The sequence below is a fragment of the Mesoplodon bidens genome, assembly GCF_964165515.1.
Source record: "Mesoplodon bidens genome assembly, chromosome: 7".
NCBI classification, from domain to species: domain Eukaryota; kingdom Metazoa; phylum Chordata; class Mammalia; order Artiodactyla; family Ziphiidae; genus Mesoplodon; species Mesoplodon bidens.
The window spans coordinates 61,709,224-61,732,291 of NC_138164.1; the positions used below are offsets into that span (position 1 = coordinate 61,709,224).

General features: G+C 52.4%; 1 protein-coding gene across 5 annotated transcripts in view; it reads left to right on the top strand.

Annotated features, from left to right (window-relative positions):
- Window positions 1-18,679, top strand: part of SLCO2B1 (solute carrier organic anion transporter family member 2B1) — a 51,571-nt gene extending 32,892 nt beyond the window's left edge. For all 5 annotated transcript variants that reach the window (XM_081238940.1, XM_081238938.1, XM_081238939.1 and 2 more), the window contains exons 8-14: window positions 2,239-2,341; window positions 6,586-6,943; window positions 9,054-9,219; window positions 13,716-13,879; window positions 15,273-15,337; window positions 15,664-15,784; window positions 16,808-18,679. In XM_081238940.1, the coding sequence (XP_081095066.1) occupies window positions 2,239-2,341; window positions 6,586-6,943; window positions 9,054-9,219; window positions 13,716-13,879; window positions 15,273-15,337; window positions 15,664-15,784; window positions 16,808-16,988 (1,158 nt within the window). In that variant the 3' untranslated portion in view covers window positions 16,989-18,679. The remainder of the gene's footprint in view (window positions 1-2,238; window positions 2,342-6,585; window positions 6,944-9,053; window positions 9,220-13,715; window positions 13,880-15,272; window positions 15,338-15,663; window positions 15,785-16,807) is intronic.
- The last annotated feature ends 4,389 nt before the right edge of the window (window positions 18,680-23,068 follow it).

Here is a 23,068-nt window from a genome sequence, read left to right on the forward strand (position 1 = left end):
AAAGCCAGAAAGGAAAACCTTGCAACCATGACTTTCTGCCCTGCCACGAAACTCCCCTGAGGCCAGGAAACCCAGAGCCCAGTACCTGCTGGAATAAAAGTAGAGACGAGGAAGGGAGAAGCCCACGGGGGACAAACACACTTGAACGGATGTTTGAATGAATTTCCCTGCTGGGTCAGGGCCAGCCTTGAGCCAGCCAACACCTGGAAGTGAGGTGGAAGAGGCTTGGAACAGGGCACTCCCAGGGTGGGGTTCCACATGGAGGTTCTGAAATGTGGGGAGCTCCAGTATTTGCTCCCTTAAAATAAAAAAAAGATGGGAGACAGAAGAGAAGGTGTCAGACACCAGCCAGAGGGTGAAGCTTATGGGGACCTCACAGAGGCTCTGTGGGGAGAGAAGAGGCAGAACCAGAGACCTCAGATGAGCTCTCCAGCCCAACCCACCCTTCCCCATGGTATATAGCACCCCAGGGCAAAGTCAGTTTGTGCTTGCATGCTCCTAGGGATGGGGAACTCACTTCCTCCCAGGGCAGCCTCATCCAAGCTGCTCGTCACATTGGGCTTCAGTCTTTCTCCATGGAACTTGTTGCTTCTAATCTTGGCCTCAGGCTCCACAGAAAAATGTAGAAAATCAGACCCCACTTGATCACTTATACTTGAATGACCCTGTGCCAGAAGCAACTTCTCTAAGACTTAGTTCCTCATATAAAAAATGGGTAGAGTAATAGTACCTGCCTGAAAGCACTGCTGTATTGGAGTAAGGCAGGCAGAGTACCCAACACTTAGTGCTGGTTCACTCAGGGCCTTGGTTCCCCCTGCCCTTAGGGTGAACCAGCCAAATGCACACAGGCCCTGGAGTCAAGCTGTCTGGGTTCAAATCCTAGCCAAACCACTTACTAGTTGTGTGACCAGGCAGGTTACTTCATCTCTCTGTGTCTCACTTCTATCTCCTGAAAAATAGGGATTACAATGGTACCTACTTCAGAAAGTTGCTGTGAGGTTTCAATGAGTTAATGGATTTGTCATTAGAACAGCGCTGGGATGGTAGTGAGTGCTTAGTAACCATTAACCATTATTTATCCTTTTTTCCTACCCTCTTTGGTGCAATCAGAAGACCATAGCTGTATTACCCCTAGTCTTCTCTTTTCTGGGATCAGAGACCTTTTTTTCAGGAGTTGCACAGAGGCTGTCCTCACCTAGGTGGGGGGCACACTACAGGCTAGCCCTGAGCTTCCTCATAGTGGTCGCAGGGCTGAGCAAACCCCTCTGGGTGTGGTCTGATTCACCCAAAAGGAGGAGGGGGCTGTTGCCTCTTGGCTCTCCCACCCCAGTTCCCTTCCTGTGGCAGCAGACGGGATGGAACAGGATGGTCGCTGGAGGCCCCTTCTCATGGTGACTCTCCAAGTGATGACAGCCATGAGTGATACAAAACTGAAGATAGCGGGGTGGTGATAACCTTGGATAGAGGTTGGTGATGCTGCTGATGGTGAAGACAGTGGTAGGGATAACAGTGATGTGAGAGACAGCGATAATGATATTAGTGATTCTCATAATGATGCTGTTGCTGGTGATTCTGAAGGGTCAGGTGGCAGTGACGATATGATAACGATTGTGAGATTGTGCAGGCAATTAGTGACCTTGACGGAGACAATGACAATAGTAAGGACTATAATGGGCTTCCCTGGCGGCGCAGTGGTTGAGAGTCCGCCTGCCGATGCAGGGGACACGGGTTCGTGCCCCGGTCCGGGAAGATCCCACATGCTGCGGAGCGGCTGGGCCTGTGAGCCATGGCTGCTGAGCCTGCGCGTCCGGAGACTGTGCTCCACAACGGGAGAGGCCACAACAGTGAGAGGCCCGCGTACCGCAAAAAGAAAAAAAAAAAAAAAAAAGAAAAATAGTAAGGACTATATTGGTTGTTTATTTATGATGATATTGGTGATGTGAATGGGGGTGATGTTTAAGGTGATGAGAATAATGATGACGATGGTGGTTATGGTGGGAATTTTCATGGTAATGTTGGTTATTACGATGTTAATAATGGTGATGACAGAGTTCAACCATTGGAATTTCATCCATTTTTTCAAAAACCACTTAAGTATCTACAAGAGCACATGGGACGCTGCTGGCAGTGACAGACCCCTGCCCTCTCCTCTCCCAGAGCTCCCTTCCCCAGCCCGTAGCATCTGTGAGCAGAATGCCTGGCATCCAGCTGACTGCCCTGGGCCATGTGTCTTCCCAGGCTGAGGACGCCTCCTCGGAGTGGAGCCCTGGGGAGTCCCCAGAGAAGAAGGATGGCCCAGCCCAGATTGCCCCAGACTTGACTGTGATCCAGTTTATCAAAGGTAAGTGAGCTGAGGCCAGAGGTGGGGCCAGAGGGGCACATAGGACTGTCCAGAATCCAGCCCTTCCTGCCTTTCTTGATTCACCTTCCACATCTACAGGTCCTTCATGAGCACCATACATTCCTTGTCAGTCTTTGCTCAAAGGGTCCCCTTTGCCTGGAACATCATTATTTTATCGCTACCTATTAAAATCTTTCTTGTCCCTCTAGGTCAAACCACTCTGTCCTTCCCCCAGCCTGGCTCTCTCTCCTCTAGGCTCTCCGAACCTCAGGACTCCTGTGTCAGCTCAGATCTGTACTGTCCAACCCTTCTACCAAGCAGTGGGCTCCTGAGGCTCAGGGCCTGTGCTGGCTCATCTGTGGCCCTCCTTCTCCTCCCACCATGGAGCCTGCAAACAGGAGGCTCGCAGTAAATATTTATTTTTATTAAAGTCCTTGGCTGTGGCGTGGGCCAAAGGAGCTCTGGGCTGAAGTCCAGAAATCTGGGCTTTTGCCCTGGGCCCTTGCTCCTCTCTGGGCCTCAGTTTCTCCATCTGTACAGTGAGACGTGGGATCCATATCACTCTGACCCTGAGACTATGAACTAAATTGATCAATAACCAGGGTCCATGTTGTGACCACGTCACCCTTTCTAAAGAGTCTGATCCCACAAACTGAGTGCCTGTGGTGTGCCAGAGCACTGGACAGCAAGTCAGAAGACCTGGTTTCGAGGCCTGCCCCTGACACTGACCAGCGCACAATCTTTTACAAGTTACTTTCCTCCTCTAACCAGAGTTTCCTCATCTGAAGGACTGCGTCAGTAATCCTTGCTCTGCCTGCCTCTCTCAAGGACTGTTAGGAGACTCAAATGGGATGATGAATGGAAGGTCCTTTATATGGATTTAAAAACTGTGCTTGTATTGATATGATACAATTATTCTTTCAGTCATCACCCCTGCCCTCCTGTTATAATTCCGACCATATCCCAGGACAGTAAATTGAGTTGCCTGTGGTTTAGGAGGGTGAAAACCACAGGGTTTGCTTGAACCACCCCCCATCCCCAAGGAATTTTGCAATAGGAAGTTAATTAGGCCCACTTCTTGGGGCCTAAGTTTCGATGCTGAGGTGCCAGTGATCTAGCCCCTGGTTCTCCAGTACTCTCAGGGAAAGGGGGGCCTGGAACCCAAGAGGCTGGGCCTAGAGGCAAGGGCTTAGGCTCCCTAACCTCAGATCACCCCCAGCTGCTAGAAGGCCCTAGTGTGCTGTTCCATGGAAGAGCTTGTTAATCATTGCTTTGGCTTCAGCCCAGAGGAAAGCTGGGGCCAGTCGCTGAAATTGGATCCTGGAGCAGGTGTCCTGGGCCAGATTATCTCTGATGGTTTCAGCTCCTACATGATCCTAGGGGAGACCAAGGCACGGCCGGCACAGGCCCTGTGGCTGGTCAGCCACCCTGGCTTCTGGGCTTTCTGCTGAGCTCCAGAGGTGCCAGTCTGATCCAAAGGCTTGGCCTTGACCACCTAGGACCAGTGGGGAGGCAGAGGGAGGAGGAAACATGGTCCTTCTGCTGGAGGAGTCCTAAATTCAGGGGAAGACAGTCTCTGAGCTAAGGAAAGGCTATCTGGTGGGGGAGACATAGTCCCTGAGCTGGGAGAGGCCCTGTTTGATGGGAGGGACACAGGTCCGTGTCTGATGGAGGGTACATAGCCCCTGAATGGAGGGAGAACTTGTCTAATGGAGGAGACCCGGCTTCTTTGCTGGAGGAGGCCCCTGTCTGATAAGGGAGACATAGTCTCTCAGTGGACAGAGGCCCTGGCTTGTCTGATGGGAGGAGACATTGTGCTGACCTAAGGGAAGCCCCTGTCTAGTGGGAAAGAAAGTCTCTGAGCTAGAGACAGCCCTGGAATTCCCCTTCAGGCATCCTTGTCTAAACTAAAGGCATAGCCCTGCCCTCCAGGAATTTTCCATCTGTTCTAGGTACAGGTTGCATATGCTGAAGAGAGAGAGAGAATGGGGACAAAGTGTACTGCAGTGATGAGCACAGAAGAATGGGATGGAAACAGTCCATGAGATGGAGCCCTCTTGAGTCAGGCAGCCAGAGGCACAGGAAAGCAGGATGCGGTGGGAGTGGAGGGATAGAAGGGACAACGACCCTTACACGAGGAGCCAGGAAGCTCCCAGCAACTCCTGGCCTGGCCCAGACCTTCCTAGATGAAGTTGGGCGAGTCCCTGACCTCTCTTGGCCCTACCTGCACCATGAGGTCACCCGTACAGCTTGGGCCAAGCCCAGGCTACTCCTGGCCAGGACAGCTCAAGGAGGGAGGGAAGCTGGAGCAGCTCGCTGGGGTGAAGGCCCGGCGTCACTCCCTCCCCACTCCAAGTGCCGCTGAGTGCACTGCGTGTGTGGCAAGGAACTGAGGACAGGAGAAAGGCCTGGGACTGGAAGAGGGGGAACTCCACAGCCCCAGCTCCCAGCCACCCTGCCCAAGGAAACAGTTCTTGGCCACTGGGCCAGGCCCAGGGGGTTAGGGAATCAGCTGGCTTGGCTCCGGCCATGCTCTGAGGACAGACAGAAACTCCCTGGCCCTGCAGCTGCAGGAACTGAAGGGAGCCCCGCCCTCACCCCCACTCGGCCCAGAGGAGCCCATGGCCATCTCCCCCAACCAGCCCAGCCTGGCAAGTGTTTAAAGCTCCTCTGGTGCCTCTTTTTTTTTTTTTTTTTTTTATTGGCTGTGTTGAGTCTTCGCTGCTGCACTCTGGCTTTTGTCTATCTGCAGTGAGCGGAGGCTACTCTTCGTTGTGGTGCCCAGTCTTATTGCGGTGGCTTCTCTTGTTGCAGAATACTGGCTCTAGGCAAGCAGGCTTCAGTAGTTGTGGCATGTGGGCTCAGTAGTTATGGCTCATGGGCTCCAGAGTGCAGGCTCAGTGGCTGTGTCACACGGGCTCAGTTGCTCCACGGCATGTGGGATCTTCCCGGAGCAGGGATCGAACCTGTGTCCCCTGCATTGGCAGGCGGATTCTTAACCACAGCACCACCAGAGAAGCCCTGACGCCTCTTCTTAGAAAGGCCTTTTCTCCTCTCTCCTTCACACCTTATGTCTAACTTCATCTCGCCTCCTGAGGGCAGAAACACGTCTTTCTCTTTTGTTGTTGGTGAAGAGAGAGTCCCACAAAGCCTTCTGGTCCATCACCTCAGCTGCCCCTGCTGATGAAGGCCCTGAAGCTCAGAGTTCAGGACCAACCCAATGTCATGTGCCCTTCAGTTTAGCAGACTTGCAACGAGGGAGACCTGTACACAGGCATTGGTTTAGGAGGCAGCAAGGGAGGGGAGGGCTTCAAAGCCAGAGCCGTCTCGTCTGTTCTTGTTTCCATGCTTTTGCCCTGGCTGTGCCCCTATAGGAATTCCTTCCCCTCCACCTCTCCAGATCCTCTCGTTCTTCAGACCCTACCTCTGTCCTACCTCCAAGAAGCTGCCCAGCACCAGGCCTGCTCAGCTTCCACCTTCTCTGGAGGTTTTAGATTCTGCTCCAACATTTTGCTATTTGATCACCTATTAGTCTGTATGTCCATTCATTCATTCTCTCATTCATTCATTCTCTCACTCATTCCATAAGTACTTTTTGAGTGCCTACTATATACCCTGGGCTCTGGAGATTCAGCAATTGACGCAACAGATAAAAATCCCTGCTCTAAATGAAGCTCACATTCTGGTGGGGTGACAGTAAAATGGCTAAATGAGTAAAATGTGTAGTATGTTAGGTAAAGTGCTGTGGAGAAACATAAACTAGGAATGGGGAAATCAGGGGAGTGGGCGCTGTCCCATGTTGGGGACACAGAAGGGAAGACAAAGGCCTGGGTTGGCTTGGAAAGAGCTATTGCAGGACAGGATAGAAAGGACTGAGTGGGGGTAAAAATGAGATGAATAAGTAGAACAGAAGATATGAGATGGGATGAGATGAATGAGATAGAATCAAATAGGATGGTATAGAAGGGAACTACATGGAATCGCATTTTGAGTAGAACTGAGTGGAAAGAAATGCAATTGAATAAAATGCAGTCTAACTCAATGGAATGGAAAGCAACCGAATTTCAAAGTTGGAATATTATTAAATGGAAAGGAGTCAAATATAATGGGATGGAACTGAATGCAACAGAATTAAGTGGAATGAGACGGGATGGAAGGAATGGAACAAACTCAACAGGCAGGGTGGGATGGAAACGCGTGGCATGGCCAGCCCACTCTGACCTTCCCTCCCCTCACCCCAACAGTCTTTCCCAGGGTGATGCTGCGGACCCTGCGCCACCCCATCTTCCTGCTGGTGGTCCTGTCCCAGGTGTGCATGTCATCCATGGTGGCAGGCATGGCCACCTTCCTGCCCAAGTTCCTGGAGCGCCAGTTCTCTGTCACAGCATCCTATGCCAACCTGCTCATAGGCTGCCTCACCATCCCGTTGGCCATCGTGGGCATCGTGGTGGGGGGTATCCTGGTCAAGCGCCTCCGCCTGGGCCCCATGCACTGCGGCACCCTTTGCCTGCTGGGGGCTCTGTTCTGCCTGCTTCTCAGCACGCCCCTCTTCTTCATGGGCTGCTCTACCCACCAGATTGCAGGCATCAACCACCAGCCTGGGTGAGTATGTGCAAGAGCCTGTGAGTAAAAGCTGCAGGAGGGTGCCAGGGACACGGGAGGGGGTGGCCCGGATAAGGCCAGGTCAGTGGGGCGCCCCCCACCTCAAATCTCCCCTCCCCTCCCCTGCCTGCTTGGCTCAGCTGTGAACAGTGGGACTTGTCTCCTGAAGGCTCCAGGGAAGATGTCACACACCACTAGGTAGGGATGGGACTTCGTGGGCAGGACAGCTCAGGCCTGGGGCGGGGTGGAAGGTGAGGCAGGGCAAGGCCACTTGTGTGGACGGCACAGGTAAGAAGGCCCCTATCAGGAGTGCTGCAGAGGGGACTTATGCCCTGGGAAGGAGTTGGCCTGGAGACTTCAGAGATCCTTGGTCTTTAGAGGCTGGGAGCTAAAATTCTGCTGTTCCATGACCCTAAAATGCCAGAGTTCTTTTCCACATCTGTGGGGCAGCACCTGCCTCTACCCTCCAGGGGGAAAGCCTCTGATACCTATCTCCCTTCTCCTTCCCCCACCCCGCCCATAGCCCTCCATAGACACAGACCCTCTCCCCCGGGAACCGTCTTGGAGAGAGTGTTGGAAGTTCCATTGCTGCCTCTTCTCCAGAATGATTTTGTTTTTCCTGGGAAACTGCTCCAGGCTTAGGTTGGCCCAACACCCAGCTAGAATCCCCCAACTTGCTCTGTTCTCTCCTCTCCCTTGGCATCTCCTCCCTCCACCCAGAGGCCAACTTTCCATACCCGGGGCTCCTTCTGTGTGACTACGGGGGCCTCAGCCCAGAAATGCTCAGCCCTTGACCCTTCTGTCCCAGATCCCACCTCGCCGACCTCTCCCCCATCTCCCTTCCCTCTCCCCTCCTTCCCTGTCCCTTCTCCTTTTCCCAAAGGTCCAGGGTGGGTCCTTCTGTCTGCAGAGCCTTGTTCTAGGCACCGAGGTGGGGCTTCAGCCAGGCCCTCATGAAGCCCCTGGTCTGAGGAGGGAGCCAGGACATTTTCATGATTTTTAGAGTAAAAAGTAAATGAATGTTTTACCACAATTTTTAAAAAAAGCAAATGGGAAAAAGTGAGCCTACCTCACATGCCCCATTTGTCTCTTCTTCTGAAGCCTCTCACCTTGACCCTGACATCTCATCTCATCCAGGTTCTCATCTATATTCTTGCAATTTATTCAGCTTTGGGTTATAATTCATTGAAGAAGCCTTTGGGGACCAACTGAACAAACTGAGAACTTCTCAAACTCCAGAACAACTAATAGTACCAACAGCTGCTGAGACCTGAGGGTCTCCTACACGTCCAGCTCCTCCCATATTCCGTATTATTAAACCCTCACGGGGTCTCCGGGATGGGTCCTACCATTATCCCCATTTCACAGATGAGGATAGCAAGGCTCAGAGAGGTGGAGTCACCTCTCTTCTGATCTCCTGCCCCTGGGCATCCCTGTCCCCGGTCAGACTAGAGCGGAGTCCCTCCTGGGACTTGGGGGCATGCCCCCAGAAGGGAGTCAGGTGGGTCTAAAATGTGCCCTAGACAGCGAACAGGGCAGTGAGAGTGAGGGAAAGGTCATGAGACTGCAGGATGGCGACGGGAAGGGGAACCTGCAGAGCTGACAGAGAAACTGAGGCCAGAGAGAGGCAGGAACAGGTCGCAGATCCCACAACTACTCAGGTACTCTGACTGGGCCCCTCACATAGAGTTCTAATTTTCCCAGAAAAGAAAGCAATCCAGCTCACTGAGATAAAGACACTTTTCATCTGAGACTAAATTCTGAGAATTTACCTTATGTTCCCTAAAAGAAAGGGTCATTGAGGTGAGGAGCAGAGATGTTTGCAGAAGCAGGCTCAAAGACTTGTAGGGTCTTGGGGCTGGAAGGGGGTCTCAGAGCCTCTGGTCCAGACCCTGCTCCCCACTTCTCCCACTGGAGGCCTCTGGTAGCTTCCACTGCAAGGGGCTCACCATTGCCTGTCATGGAGCAGTTCTGACAGTGTAAAACCTCTGTGTGGAGCTGAAATCCCTGACCATGGCCGTCAGGGGAGGTTTCAGGGCTGAGGGAGTCCCGGCTCGTGGTCTGAGGGAGGGAGAGCCAGGCCAACCTTGCCGACCTTCTCTCCCACCAGTGCCCAGCCTGGGCTGGAGCTATTTCCAGGCTGCATGGAGCCCTGCTCCTGCCCGTCAGACGACTTTAACCCTGTCTGTGACTCCAGCGCTCGGGTGGAGTACCTCACGCCCTGCCACGCAGGCTGCACGAGCCGGGTGGTCCACGAGGCTCCGGACAAAGGCCAGGTGGGTCAGGCCTCTGGCCACTCCCTCTGCCTCCCATGGGCTCTGCCCTCCCCACCTCTGTGCGCCTGCCCCACTTCCAGCTCTGAATGGTCTCACTCTGGCTCTTCTCTCTGTCTGTGTCATCTGTCTCCTTCTGCTGGCAGATGTAGAACTTTATTCTTTCAATAAGCTTTCATTGCCAGCCTGGGCCCAGCCGTGTGCCAGGGCTCAGAGCACAGAGGTGAACCAGATCTGGCCCCGGCTGTCCATGCATGCAGGGGAGGGGCAGAAGGAAGTAACTCAGGAATTCCAGGGGTGGTGATAGGCAGGAAAGGTGGTCCCCACAAGTACAGACAAGGATGCAAGGAGATACATCCCACCTGGGAGGGTCCCAAAAGGCCTCACGGGACGTGGCATGTGTGCTGGATCTTCAAGCGTGGGCAGGCAAACTAGGGGAGGGCTTTCCAGGCAGGGAGGGCACATCACATGGTACACACACACACACACACACACACACACACACACAAATACAGTGTTTCAAGAAACTGCAAAGAAATTATTGGAGCAGAAGCATAAGGGTTCATGGAGGGAAAGCAAAGCCCAGACAAGGAAGGGCCTTGAATGCCAGGCCACGAGTGGGGCCTTTATCTGGAGAGCAGTACGGAGACTTGGATGGGTTTTAAGCAGGAGAGTGACAGGGTCAGACCTGTGTCTGATCACATTTGAGGCCACAGTGCAGAGGAAGGTGAGCAGAATGCAGGCCAGGAGACAGGGAGACCCGTGGGGAGGCTGGAGCAATGAGCCCAGTGGGTCAGTCAGTCAGTCAACAAACCTTCGTGGAGCCTGTCCTTTGTGCCAGGCCCTGTGCTGGGGGCTGAGGACAGACCCAGAGCCAAGGGTCCCTGCTGTCAAGGAACTCCCGGGGGTGCAGTTGTGGGAGAGAGGAGGAGTGGGCAGCCTAACTAGCAGCAGTGCGTTCTACGTGAATCTTAGGAGGACCACCAAGACCAGCTGGTTCCTCCTCTCCTTTCCTCTCATTGCCCCCAAAGGACAAGTGGGGACAATGCTCACCTTCCTCAGGCCCCCCAGGCTGGAATAAAGCATGTGTGTGTGGGTGTGGTGTCAGGCTGGTTGTTATGACAACGCCTCCCTCTCTCTGGAGACCCCCACTCCCATCATGCGGAACCCCTGCCGTTATGTCCTGCTGGGCATCCGCATCTAAGCCCAAGACTCCTACAGGGAGAGACCTGGGCCCCATGGCCTGGCGCAGAGTAAAGCACCTGGCTGATGATATTTCAGAAACCAGCCAGGTGCCACCTGAGCTGAGTAAACTGTTTACATTTGGAATAATCGCAATCCAGGCTTTCGAGGCTCCTAACACTTACTGTCCTGACTTGGTTTGATCTCCCTGAGACCCTTCCCAAGTCCCCCAGGCCCTGGCAGCTGGGGTTGGATCCCCGAGGCAACAGTGAACTCCTGTGGATAGGGGCCTGTGAGTACTGAGGCCAGGCCACCTGGTTCAAATCCCTGTTCCGCCTCTAAGTGGCTCTGTTACCTTAGGCAAATTTTTAAATCTGTGCCTCAGTTTCCTGGTCTGTGAAATGGAGGTGATAGTATTGAGTGCCTCCTATATACCAGGCACTGTGTTAATGTGTTACCTGGATACATTCATTAAGTGAAGAGCCACATGACATAACCCATGAAAAACACTCAGCACGGTGCCTGAGGAATTTGAAGCATGCAGTAATACACACTTCTATTATGCCCATTATACAGATGGGGAATGGAGGCCCAGGAAAGGACCAGGCATTGCCCAAAGTTTTCATGCCAGAGCTGGGACTAGAACTGAGGGCTCTGGCCTCTGAGCCCAGCCCCCTCTCCAGTGCATCCTCAGAGGTTGTGTTAGGTATAGAGCTTGGAGGAGGGTGTAGCTGAGTCCTGGTCAGCACTCACGAACTGTCACCCTGGCCTGGAATTGTCTGTGGGTGAGCCTGCCTCCTCAGGCCAACCTGAGCTACTCAGCCCAGAGATGGATCAGTCAGTGTCCAGCACAGCTGCACTCAGTAACAATTTATGAATGAGTAAAGGCCCAGGGGAAAGATGGGAGATGTGGATGGCTGGCAGTACCTAGGGCTCAGGGGGTGGGGTCCTAGGGAGTGAGCATCAGAGGCAGCTGGAGAGATTAAAGTCATTCATAAGATGAACTTCCTGCCATGGAATTAGATGAATATGAATGAAGGGCTGGGAAAACCCCAAGAGAAAGGCCTCTAGCCTTTTTATCTCTCCCAGCAACCTTCTGCCTCCAGAAAAAAAAGAACAGGATAATTCTCTTCCAATAACCTGGCCTTGGCATATTTCTCCACTTACCTGTCCCTTTCTTGTATCTCTGACCCAGTGGATTGCTCAGCCCGTGGTGAAGGTCCAAACAGTGTGTGCTAAGGGGGGCAGGCACATTTGGCAGCATAGCCTTGTCGTGCAATGCTGGACATTGGATGGAGCACCCAAACACCTAAGCTGGAATCCTAGGTCTCTAATCTCTCCTCTCTCTCTCTGTCTCTGTCTCTCTCTTTCACCGTCTCTTTCTCTCTCACCTTGCCCTAATTCCACCTTCTAAATATCTCTCAAATCAGAATCCTTTTCTCCTTCCCCCTCCCCCTCCCTCCTGCCTCTTTACCAGCCTCCCCAATCAGGTCCATCCTCTTGCATCAGCCAGAGCAGCTTTTGTGTATCAGGTCTTATCTCTCCCACGCTTAAAGTCTTTCCAAGGCTCCCAGCATCCATCTCAGGGCTTCCCAGCCTTTTTTACAGTGGGAAGAGTCTAAAGCTGCCAAAGCTGGAGGTGAAAGGCCCAGAGAGTTCCAGCTGCCCAGAGTTCACCAGGTCACCCTGAGGGCTGATGTGTTCCCTGCACGCCTGTCGCTCAGCTGAGGCCGAGGTCTCTGGGGCACACTGGTTGGGAAACTGTGATCTAGGGGCAGAAAAAAAAAGCCAGGTCTTCCTGGCTCAGCTTTGCTCCCGTTGAGGCTTCTGAGGACACTGGTGGTCTAGACCAATTCTGAAAGAATCTGAAAAAAGTGGTTTTCCAGGCCACGTTGGGGCTGGGAGTGAGGGTTGCAATCAAACGCGAGCCTGAGGACATTTCATTGCACTTTAGAAAAGGGTCAGCTTTTCCTCATTCTGCAGGCTTTGGTGGGGCCCCACTTTTCCGGGCGTCTCCTATTAGACTTTTCACCTGACAGGAAGGAGGGCTAGGACTTGTCCTCTGGCCCTGTAGCCCCCAACCTCAGAAAGCTGTGCTCCATTGCACAAGGTTCTGCAAACACCTGGCGGCCAAACTTCGTTTCAGGCCTCTGCTCGCCTCTCTGGGTTTGCCTCCCTTAGTACTTACTGAACCTGAGTATTTTTTCCTTCCTGCCAGCTCATAGATGCTCTCAGGACATTGTTTTATTTTATCCAGCATTTTAGATTGCTGTCAGCAGGATGACTGACAGGGCACCTAGTCCACCCTGCTTCTGGAAACAGCAGTCAGGTTCTCTTTCATGTCCAGGGTTCTTCACAGTGTGGCCCCAGCACACACACACCCCACCCCCCATGCAAAGAGAAGGCAGAGAAGGCTTCCCCTCTGCCTTCTCTTTGCATGCATTCTGCTCCCGACAGAAGGAAAGATTTGCTGGCTTCTTTCATGCCCCTGTGATTTTACATTTAGCTTTCCCTCTACTCATTCCAATTTTCCTCTTGGTGAGCTCCTATTCATTCCTCAAGACCCAAATCCAACACCCCTCTTTGGCGAAGCATTCCTTGCGCCTCCCTTACCTGCTGAACCAAGACTCCCACTGATGCTATCTGCCTCTCTCCATCCTGTGCTTGAATCTCTCCTTGAGAATCCACTCTAGCATCCAGTGCCCTGGAAGACCTCAGTAAAGCGGGAAGAGGGAACACTGAACTGGAAAATCTGAATTCCTTCCCCAAAATACTTTGTTGCTTTAATTCCTTGCACAGACAGTCAGGAATTTGGAACATTCTGACATCATCAGGTGAAAGAATGAGTGAGTGTATGTGGTGTATGAGTGTGTGTGAGTATATAAGTGTGTGAGCATGTGTGTGGGGTGTGAGTGTGAGTATGTTTGACAGTACGTGTGTGTATATGTAGCGAGTGTGTGTCTGTATGTGTATGAGAGTGTGAGTACATAGGTATGTGTGTGAGTGTGTGTGTGCTGTGTTGGGGGTGACTCTCTTCAAGTTCCCTCTCCCTGTTCTCTCCTCCACGTCCCCTCTCCCCACAGCCTCAGACTGGGCTCAGCCCATTTGTGCGCAAACAGCCTGTGTCCAGGTACCTTTCAGGCTGCTCAAGCCATCCTGACTCTGCCAAGGGGTCAGAAGTCCCAGCATCCAGCCAGCTCTGCCCCAGTTTGTGTGTGTCCATGGGTCTCTCATAAGCCTCCTGGGGCCTCAACCCTTGGCCAGCTGCTTGTCCTTAGAGGTTCCTGAAGGCTCTTCTTCCCCCCTCCCCACCCTAGGTCTTCTACACCAACTGCAGCTGCGTGGTAGGGGGCGGCCCTGTGCTAGCAGGCTCCTGCGACTCAGCCTGCAGCCACCTGGTGCTGCCCTTCATGATCCTGGCCAGCCTGGGTGCAGCACTGGCTAGTGTCACCCACACACCCTCCTTCATGCTCATCCTAAGGTGAAAGCAGGGGCGTGCTGGAACCAGTGGATACCAAGAGGTTCTTGACCACAGGCAGGATAAGGGATCCTGAGGGAGGTGTTCGAAGAAGGAGGTGTCCTGGGCCCCCAAAGCAGACCAGGCTCTCACTGTCCTGTCTACCTCCTCATGGCAACTGCTGAGATGAAGTTTTCTCCCCATCTTACAGATAAGAAAACTGAGGCTCAGAGAAATTCAGGAGCTAGCCCCAGGTCATGTAGCAAGTTTTGGGTGGAATAGTACTGATGCCAAGGCCCAGAGCCCAGACCCCTACTTTCCCCAGAGGAGGAGAGGCCACACCTAAGCCCCTGCCCTGGCCTCCAGTCGCAGTGAGGAGGAAGTGGGGGAGCGTCACCTGACTCTCCGCCCCACCCGACCTGCAGTGAGCTGGTCACAGGTGGTGCATCTAGAAATCCAAACCCCATCAGTGTGGTCTACGACTCTTTCACTTCAAGTCAACGAGCACTAAGTGCCCACTGTGGAGCACTGTGCTGAGCACTGCCTCTTGGTCCAAGATCTTTCTGGCCCTTGTCCTGAGGGTGCCTGCTGGGACTGACAAATTGTCGCCTGAGGCCATAAGAGGATCTCAGAGCAGGATAATTCCAAATTTTCATTATGCTGGGATTATTTTATTCCCCATCTGTTTTCTAGAAAATAAGAAGGGAGATGGAGCCCCTTACAATATTAGAAGGCATGTAGATCCATAAACCAGGCTGGCTGCAAGAGCAAACGTAGAGGAGTCAGATGTCCCAGCAGGCAGGCTGATTAAGAGAAGTTCATGCAGGCAGTGTACGGCACAAATTCCAACCCTTGACAGCCATCAGCCGTGGGGTCTTGGCCAAGTCACTCAACCTGTCTAAATATCTGTCAGTTTCCTTACCTGTAAAATGGGCCTAAAGCTATACCTACCATATTGGGGGGGACGTGGGGGGCGCAGTACAGAATAACTGAGCCATAGTAAGCACTCCACAAATGCCAGCTGCTGGGATTACTTAGGAAGAGGAGCCAGTGATTGCCAGGGCATCCCAGGCTGAGACATCATAGTGATCAGGGAAGTTAAACGGCGTGTCTGGCTGCCCAGCTCCAGGTTTTGCTAAGTGTAGGAGGAAGGGGAGAATTTGGTGGGACCAGGGGGTGGGGAGAGAGGGGTGTCTGTGACCGGCAACACAGGGAGGTCAGCACAGGGCCCTGATGGTCAGTGGGTATAGCCGGGACCCGGCTCTGCAGGTTGAAGGGAATGTGGAGCCTGAGCCCCGCTCCCCAGGAACCTCTGGGGGCAGGCTGGTGCTGGGTGGTGGGACAGAAGGGGATGGTGAGAGCCCCTTGAAGGCTGGAACCCTCTCAATCCTCATGTCACCCTGTCCCTGCTTGTTAGGGGAGTGAAGAAAGAAGACAAGACTCTGGCTGTGGGGATCCAGTTCATGCTCCTGAGAGTTTTGGGTAAAGAATGTGCTGGGGACCACTGGTCCAAGGCCCGGGGGGCACAGGGATGAGTGGGGCCCGGTCCCTGACCTTAGGGTTCACTGGCCCACAGGGTCACAGATCCAATCTAGGTACCCTGGAGGTGGGTGCGCAAGCAGCTAAACAGCCCATCAGGTAGACACCATCCAATACCAGGGTAAGGGGTGGGCTTGAAGGCTGAAGACTTAATGGGCCAAGAGGCCCTCGGTGCCTCAGAGCCCTGAAGAGTTATATATACCAGGGAGTGGGCAGGGGAGGTACTGGGATGCCAGGTTCCATTGTCCCCTGAACACCTCCTCCTCCAGCCTGGATGCCCAGCCCCGTGATCCACGGCAGTGCCATTGACACCACCTGTGTGTACTGGGCCCAGAGTTGTGGGCGTCGGGCCGTCTGCCACTACTATGACCACGACCTGCTTCGAAACCGGTGAGACCGGGGATAGGGGCTACCGGGGGGCTGTGAGAAAGCTTCTAGAAACACTCTTGGGGTCCCAGGCAGGCCACCAGCAGGGAGGGGAGGTCCACTGGCATCCACCTGCAAGGTGACCCGTGCTCTATGCGTGCTGATCTCACCAGTCCTGCAAGCTAGACACTGCCTCCCCTTTTGATGGATGAGGAAAGTGAGATTTAAGTAAGAGGCCCAAAGTCACACAGCTGATAACTGGCAAAGCTGGGCCTGACCAGTCTGTGCTGGCTGAGTGAGGGGAGAATCAGGGGAGCAGCCCAGCTGTGAGAAAAACAGGGAGTTGGGGTGGGTCAGGAAGATGGCTCTATCTAGGACATAGGAGGCCTAGGATGCAGGCCCAGCTCTGCCTCCCTCATTGCGAGACCTGCCTTTTCTGGGACTTAATCTTCCCATCCATACAATGGGGAGCCCAAAGGCACTTGAAGGCAGAGAGGCTGCAGGCCCTGGGATGGATGGGCAGCTGCGGGGTGGGGGTGGGGGCACTTACTAGCAGAGCTGGGAGTGGGGAGCTGTTCACGTCCAGCTCTGAGGGGTGCATGGTTCCAGGAGGGCTTCCTAGAGGAGGAAAAGTCAAGAAGAGTCTTGGTGAATTAGACAAAGAGGAGAGGGAATCCTCCTTTTCCTGTGGCAAGTGATGTGACCCAGAGTTGCAACTGTCAGGCCCCCGGAGCCCTTAGAGAGACCCAGAGAGTGGCAGGGCCAGCCCAGGCCATGAGGCAGTCAGCACAGGGCAGGCAGGCTCCTTTGGAGCCTCTCCTCCTTCCAAGGAAGGACCCCCACGGGGGTCAATTCTAGGGCCTCCCAGCCAAGGCCATGGTGACTGGGTCCACTGCCCTGGGGCTGGAGGCTTATCCCCCCCGATGCCTCAACGTCTCCAACTACATAATGGGTGATGATTGCTGACGCCACTCTGCTTCCAGCCCAAGCACATCCAAGCCCTGAATGGGGAGGTCCTGAATTCAAGGGTCACTTGCTCTTTCCCAGGTTCATCGGCCTCCAGTTCTTCTTCAAGACAGGCTCTCTGGCCTGTTTTGCCTTGATTTTGGCCATCCTAAGGCAGCAGGCCAAAGAGGAGGGGACCAAGGCGACCGTACCCAACGCTGGCCTACAGCAGCAGCTGTTAGAGTCAGGGGCAAAGAAGGAGCCTGAGGAATCCAGAGTGTGAGCTGTCCCAGAGCCCCATTCTGGCCAGGACTGGCAGCCATGGCAAGTAGCTCCTCTGGGCCCTTTGCCTGAGATTGGGGGTTGGGAGCCCTGTTTTCCAATTATGAGTCCTCCACTAACTTGCTATGTGGCTTCGAGCAAGCCACTGACCCCTTCTGGGCCTTTGTTTGCTCACCTGAACCAAAGAGTTACTTGCGGGTTTGTTGTGTTGGCCACTTCTGAAGCTTGAGGGTCTTCCCCCTCTTCTCCCCCAGCCACACGGGCTGACCTGAAACCAGGCTTTCCTGGGTGGAAGGACTGCATATCCTTCCCCCCAGGGCCCGAGGATAGAGAAGTGGACAATAGTAGGCCAGGCTGCCCCGCATACTGGGTCCTGGCCCTGCTCTGCTGCTCACCTGGAACAGCCTATCTGAGCCTCAGCCTCCCAGCCTCCATCTCTGTCAGGTGGAAATGAACTTGTCAGCTTTCAGGCCCCTTCAGCTGTGACCATCTGTGTGGCCAGGACAGACTCAGGTCTCCTCCCCGGCCCTGCTCAGCCTGGACTTGGGGCCAGTACAGCCTCTGTTGAGAAGTGGCCATTTGGCGCCCCCTGGAGGCAGAGCCCTGAGCTTTGGGGAGCCGCCCTGGGGAGGGAACTGGTCCCACTCACGACATCCAGCCTAAGCAGGGCCTTCAGGAAACCTGGTGTGAGAGCCCCAGGGGCCTTGGCTGTGCAGGGAGCCTCATTCCCTGGAGTCAGGAGATCCCAGCCCTTGCCCTCAGGCAGCCACAGTCTGGGTGAGGCCTATTCTCTGCCTGGTGGAGAGGGGGACCCAGCTCCCACATTGGGGCATTTTCTAATTTCAAAGACCCAACACACTCAGCATAGACTCACTGGTACCCATGCATTGCCAAGATTTCACACATTTGACCTGGGCCCACCAAAGCCACTTTGACTTTTGTGACTAGAATCCTAATTTCACCATTTCCTCCCAGGTGCCTGATTCTATGTCACCTGGGGTTGTGTAGACAATGTCTGGTTCTGTGACACCCACATTTTGGGGTAACATCTGGTTCTCTGTGATGTCTGGGTTGGCGTAAGAACCTGTTCTTTGTGATGCCCAGGCTTGTGATCTGGAAGCAATAATGTGTGGCTCTGTGTAGTAAGTGGGTCTGTGGGATGTTTGGGGCTGAACAGACAAGTCCTTGTCTGTGTCAGGCCTTGTCTTGCCTTGTCTTGTTTTATGGCTAGTGTTATCTGGCCTGATTATCTCCCTGGGACGGGGAGAGAGTTTCCCAATCTGCTTCCAGCCCAATCTGGTTGCTTGGGAGGCAAGAGACAAGGAGCCAGCAGCAGGAGCTTCCCAAATCCGTGTCCAGCCCTGTGCTGTGGGCCAGGGGAGAAGCTGGGGGTTCGGGGGCACACGTGGCTCTGGCCCTCTGTGCAGCTGTCAGTGGCAGGGCTTTGAGGCTATGCCACATGAAAGAAGAGGGAGGTACAAAAGTTCTAATTCCCATTTTTGTTCTGCTGGTTGATACCTTTAAATGTCTAACAAATATCTGAGCCTGTATTTATCAGTGCCAAGAATTTCAGAGTCTCTTCCAACAAGATGAGGCTGTTTGTATGTTCATATTCCTCCTCCTTCCCTCTTGTTTCCCAGGTTTTGCAGAAGTAATCTGGAATTATAGATATAGCTTATTATTAAATTTGTTCTTGCATAATGTGTCTTCTGTTACAAAAATCCTTTCTTCCAAACTGCATTAAGGTTTGCAACAGCCAGATTATTTCCAGTTATTTAGATTTAAGTTTTGCTGGATTCATTGCTCACCATTATTTCTCATATATTACATCTTCCCCTACCTGTATATCCTGGTCTAATTTTTGTTCGGCTTGACTACTTCCTCTAGTAATGGTTTCAGAAGTGGAATAAGGTCACAAGGCTTTCCAAGTCCTCACCTGTCCAAACTGTCATTCAGGTTTTACAGAAGAGGAGATGGTTCAGAAAGGATAAGCAACTTGCCCAAGATCACACAAAGTGAATGCCAGGGCCAGGATTAGATCTAGATTTTGTGGGAACTGACGCTTATACAATTTGCAGAGTCCTCTTTAAGAAAAAGAACACAAAATTAGGTAAGAAGGTGAATATTTACTTAGAATGAAAAAAGAAGTCAAAACAAATACATCTCACAATTCAGAAAAATAGCATAAGATTTTTTACTAACTGCTGTGCGTACCTCCAAAATTCTCCCCCTAATGGTTGGAAATATTTGCTATAGACTCGCTTCTGGTTCTATACATTTCAAACCTGTTTCTCCTCTGTTGCCCATATACTTCCAGGGCCAGGCAGGAGAAAACACTTACATGTCACAAGATGACCTCTGGATATGACACCTTGATGTCACAATGCCAAATGAGTTGGACTGTGGGTAGGAAGATTCCTAGAAGCCATTCTCTATACAGAGATAGCTAGCAATGATTTATCTATTCATAGAGGTGGCTGAGAACCACATAAATATATCCCAATGAATCTAAATTAAATCGATCCCCAACTCCACTCCCCCTTAGCCATATTCCAGAAATGCCCATGCTAACTGCTTCACATAAAGGGAAGCTGGGACACAAGGAAACTTGGAGTGGAAAGAACTAGCAATCTTGACCCATTGTGGTGAAAGTGTCTACCTTTGCAAATTTCCTGAGAACTTGACAACAGGAACATATTGCTGAAGCCTCTCCCAGGGCCTGGGTAGAGGCCATGGTGCTCAAGCAGCCTTAGCTTCATGCTGAGTCTACCTCTGGGTTGAGCTGAGATTCGAAGAAGACGAGGTGCTTGTGCTTAAAATCAACCATGCTGGTCAGGGAGGAAACTCCAGGAGTAATCACAAGAGCGACATGGGGCTGAGAGCCAGGGGTGGAACAGGTAAGGACCGGCGACTTCCCAGGGATTCAGGGGGTCCAGGGAGCAGCCCTCTTCCCTGACATGGCCTCTGGCCAATGAGAAGCCGCAAGCAATTACACCTGTGAGCTCACTTTCTTCTCACCCTGTCCTTGAGAGTTGGAGGAGAAGGCATTAAGTCTCCTACTAGATTCTATGGTGGTAAAATCCAGCAGAGAACAGGACTGGAACCAGAGTGAAGATCCTGACACCTGGCCCAGAGTTCCTTTAGGCTGTAGACTCATGCTGGGAAGTTGCAGGGCAGGCAGATGCCAGGGAGTCAGGAGCCGTGATTGGAGCACAAATAAACAAGGAGCAAGAACTGGGACTTCCCTGGTGGCACAGTGGTTGAGAATCCGCCTGCCAGTGCAGGGAACACGGGTTCAATCCCTGGTCCGGGAAGATCCCACATGTCACGGAGCAACTAAGCCTGTGTGCCACAACTACTGAGCCTGCTCTAGAGCCCGTGAGCCACAACTACCGAGGCTGCATGCTGCAACTACTGAAGCCCACGCACCTAGAACCCGTGCCCCGCAGCAAGAGAAGCCACCTCAATGAGAAGACCACACACTGCAATGAAGAGTAGCCCCCGCTTGCCGCAACTAGAGAAAGCCCACGCACAGCAACGAAGACCCAACACAGCCAAAATAAATAAATAAAATACATAAATAAATTAAAAAAAAAAAAAAGAATCTGCCTGCCAAGGCAGGGGATACGGGTTCGAGCCCTGGTCCGGGAAGATCCCACATGCCGCGGAGCAACTAAGCCCGTGCACCACAACTACTGAAGCCCGCATGCCTAGAGCCTGTGCTCTGCAACAACAGAAGCTACTACAATGAGAAGCCTGCGCACCGCAACGAAGAGTAGCCCCCGCTCACCGCAACTAGAGAAAGCCTGCGTGCAGCAACGAAGACCCAGCACAGCCAAAACTAAATAAATAAATTTATTAAGAAAAGAAAGAACCCACGGCACCCTTGCCATTCTTTAGACATGTTGAATTCTTTCCCCCTAACAAGTCCCTACATGTGCTCTTCCCTCTACCCAGCTGGCCTTCTTCACATCCCCACCCCATTGTTTGCCTCTCCATCCCACTTCTTGAAGTCTTGCCCAAACTTCCAGACCCAGCTCAAAGGCTACCACCTCCAGGGACGCAGCATGGTATAGGCAACGGGAGTGGGTGGCAACCACCTAAGGGAATCCGTTAAAAGATATAGACTCTCCATTAAAAATGCACACAAACTTATACACAATTGTGCCCCTGATTTCAGAGGTTGGGGATCATTTGAAGCCTGGCTGTAGACCTCCAGTGGAGTGGAGTAAAAAGAACAGAGTTTTAGAGTCAGTCAGATTTGGGTTCAAATCTAGACTCTGCCACTGATTCACGGTGTGACCCCAAACAAGATTTAACTTCTTTGCCTCTCAGTTTCTTCACCTGTAAAGTGAGGTTGATCATTCCTGTCTCCCAGAAGGTATGAAGACAAAATAATGATAACATACTCATTCACAGGCAGTGTACCTAATGATCAATGTTTGTAAGTTTCCTTCCCCTTCCCCTGTTCCTGAAAGGAGCCCATGGGGGTGGAGGTGGGAGTGGGCAGTAAGGACAGGGAGAAGGCACCACTGAGAGGAGGCAACACCCTCGCTCTGCCCCGCCCTGGCTGCAGCTCTGCGTGTCCCCTAATCTCTCTTCCACTGTCAGCCAGGGCTCAGCCTGTCCAGTCTTATCTCTCCCCACAGCCAGCCTGGGACAGCTTTTCTCAGCCAGATTTACATTTTTATTGATTTTCTTTCTCCCTTCCAGAGCAGTCCCTTCCTTCTGTTTCCCCTTTTGCTATAAAATGGGCTAACCCTGGAAGCAGCAATTCTGGTGCTGGACAAGAAGTGGTGGTTCAAGGATAGATTCATTCACCATACATTCATTTATTTATTCAAACACCCAATCAACCAACAAATCACGTGGTTGTTCTATGCCCCTGTGCTGGCACTGCTGGGGACACAGCCATGGGTCCAGTACAGGAAACTCCCAGTATAAGCAGACAAGCTGACAAATAGTAATAAAAGCATGATTAGTCATATAGGAGAGGGAAGAAGAGGAAGCCATGTATTCTTCCTTCGGTCACCATGGAAGGCTTTCCAGAAAAGGTTAAATCAGAGCTGACCTTAAAGATTAGGCAGGAAGTCCCCAGGTAGAAAAGATGCAAATAGACATGAGAAACAATGGTATGAGCAAAGATAGGAAGGCACAAGAGAGCAGAGATTGTCGGAGATAGGGTACAAGAGCGATGTGGTTGGGATGTACTGCATGTGCAGGGCCATCAGGAGAGAGAGGAGAGCTGAGGCTGGATGTACCAGTGAGGACCAAGCCTTGAGTTCCAGCTGAAGGCTTTGGATGTCTTCCTGAGGGCAAAGAGGTGCCCTTGAAGCACTGACTGATGGATTATTCAATTGACTGGTTATTTTAAGCAGGGAGTGACATGACAAGATTTGTGTTTTAGAAAGGCTGCAGGCTGTACCCTGGGGGCTTTGAATGGAAAAGGGAAGCTGGAGGCCAAGAGCTCAGGCTGGAGACAGGTGCTTAATCAAGAGAAGAAGTAGGAAGCCTTGAACCAGGTCATCCTTGAAGTGGGGACATCTAAGATGAGTCTTGAAAGATGAGTAGGACCATACCAGGTGGAGAAGTTGGGAACAGTGTCCAGGGAGAAGCAACTACATAGATAAAAACTCAGCATACAGAGAGCTCCTGGCAAGCTTGGGAATTTTCCACTAGTTCGGCAGGGCTACAGTGTGGTCTAAGAGAAAGGTCATGGTGAGGGACGTAGCTGAAGAAATGGGTCAGGGCCCTCAGTTTCTCTCAGTATTCTCTGTCTCCTGAACCTAGACTCAGGTGGGAGAGGAGAGGCCACTTGTACAGAGGTGACAGTGTGGAGCTGCCTCCCCTGAAGACTGAGAGAGGCTTTCCATGATCACAGCACTACATTTTACAAAGTCCCTTCACACTTGATCTTCATGGCTTCCTGACGAGGAATGTAGAACAAGAACTATTGGCCCCATATAGTGGATAAATAAACCGAAGCCTAGAAAACTACAGGAACTTGTCCAACGTTGCTCAAGAGCTCAGGTATCCCCCTTTTAAAGCTCCAGTGTTTTTTCTAATAAACTTACTTGTCCC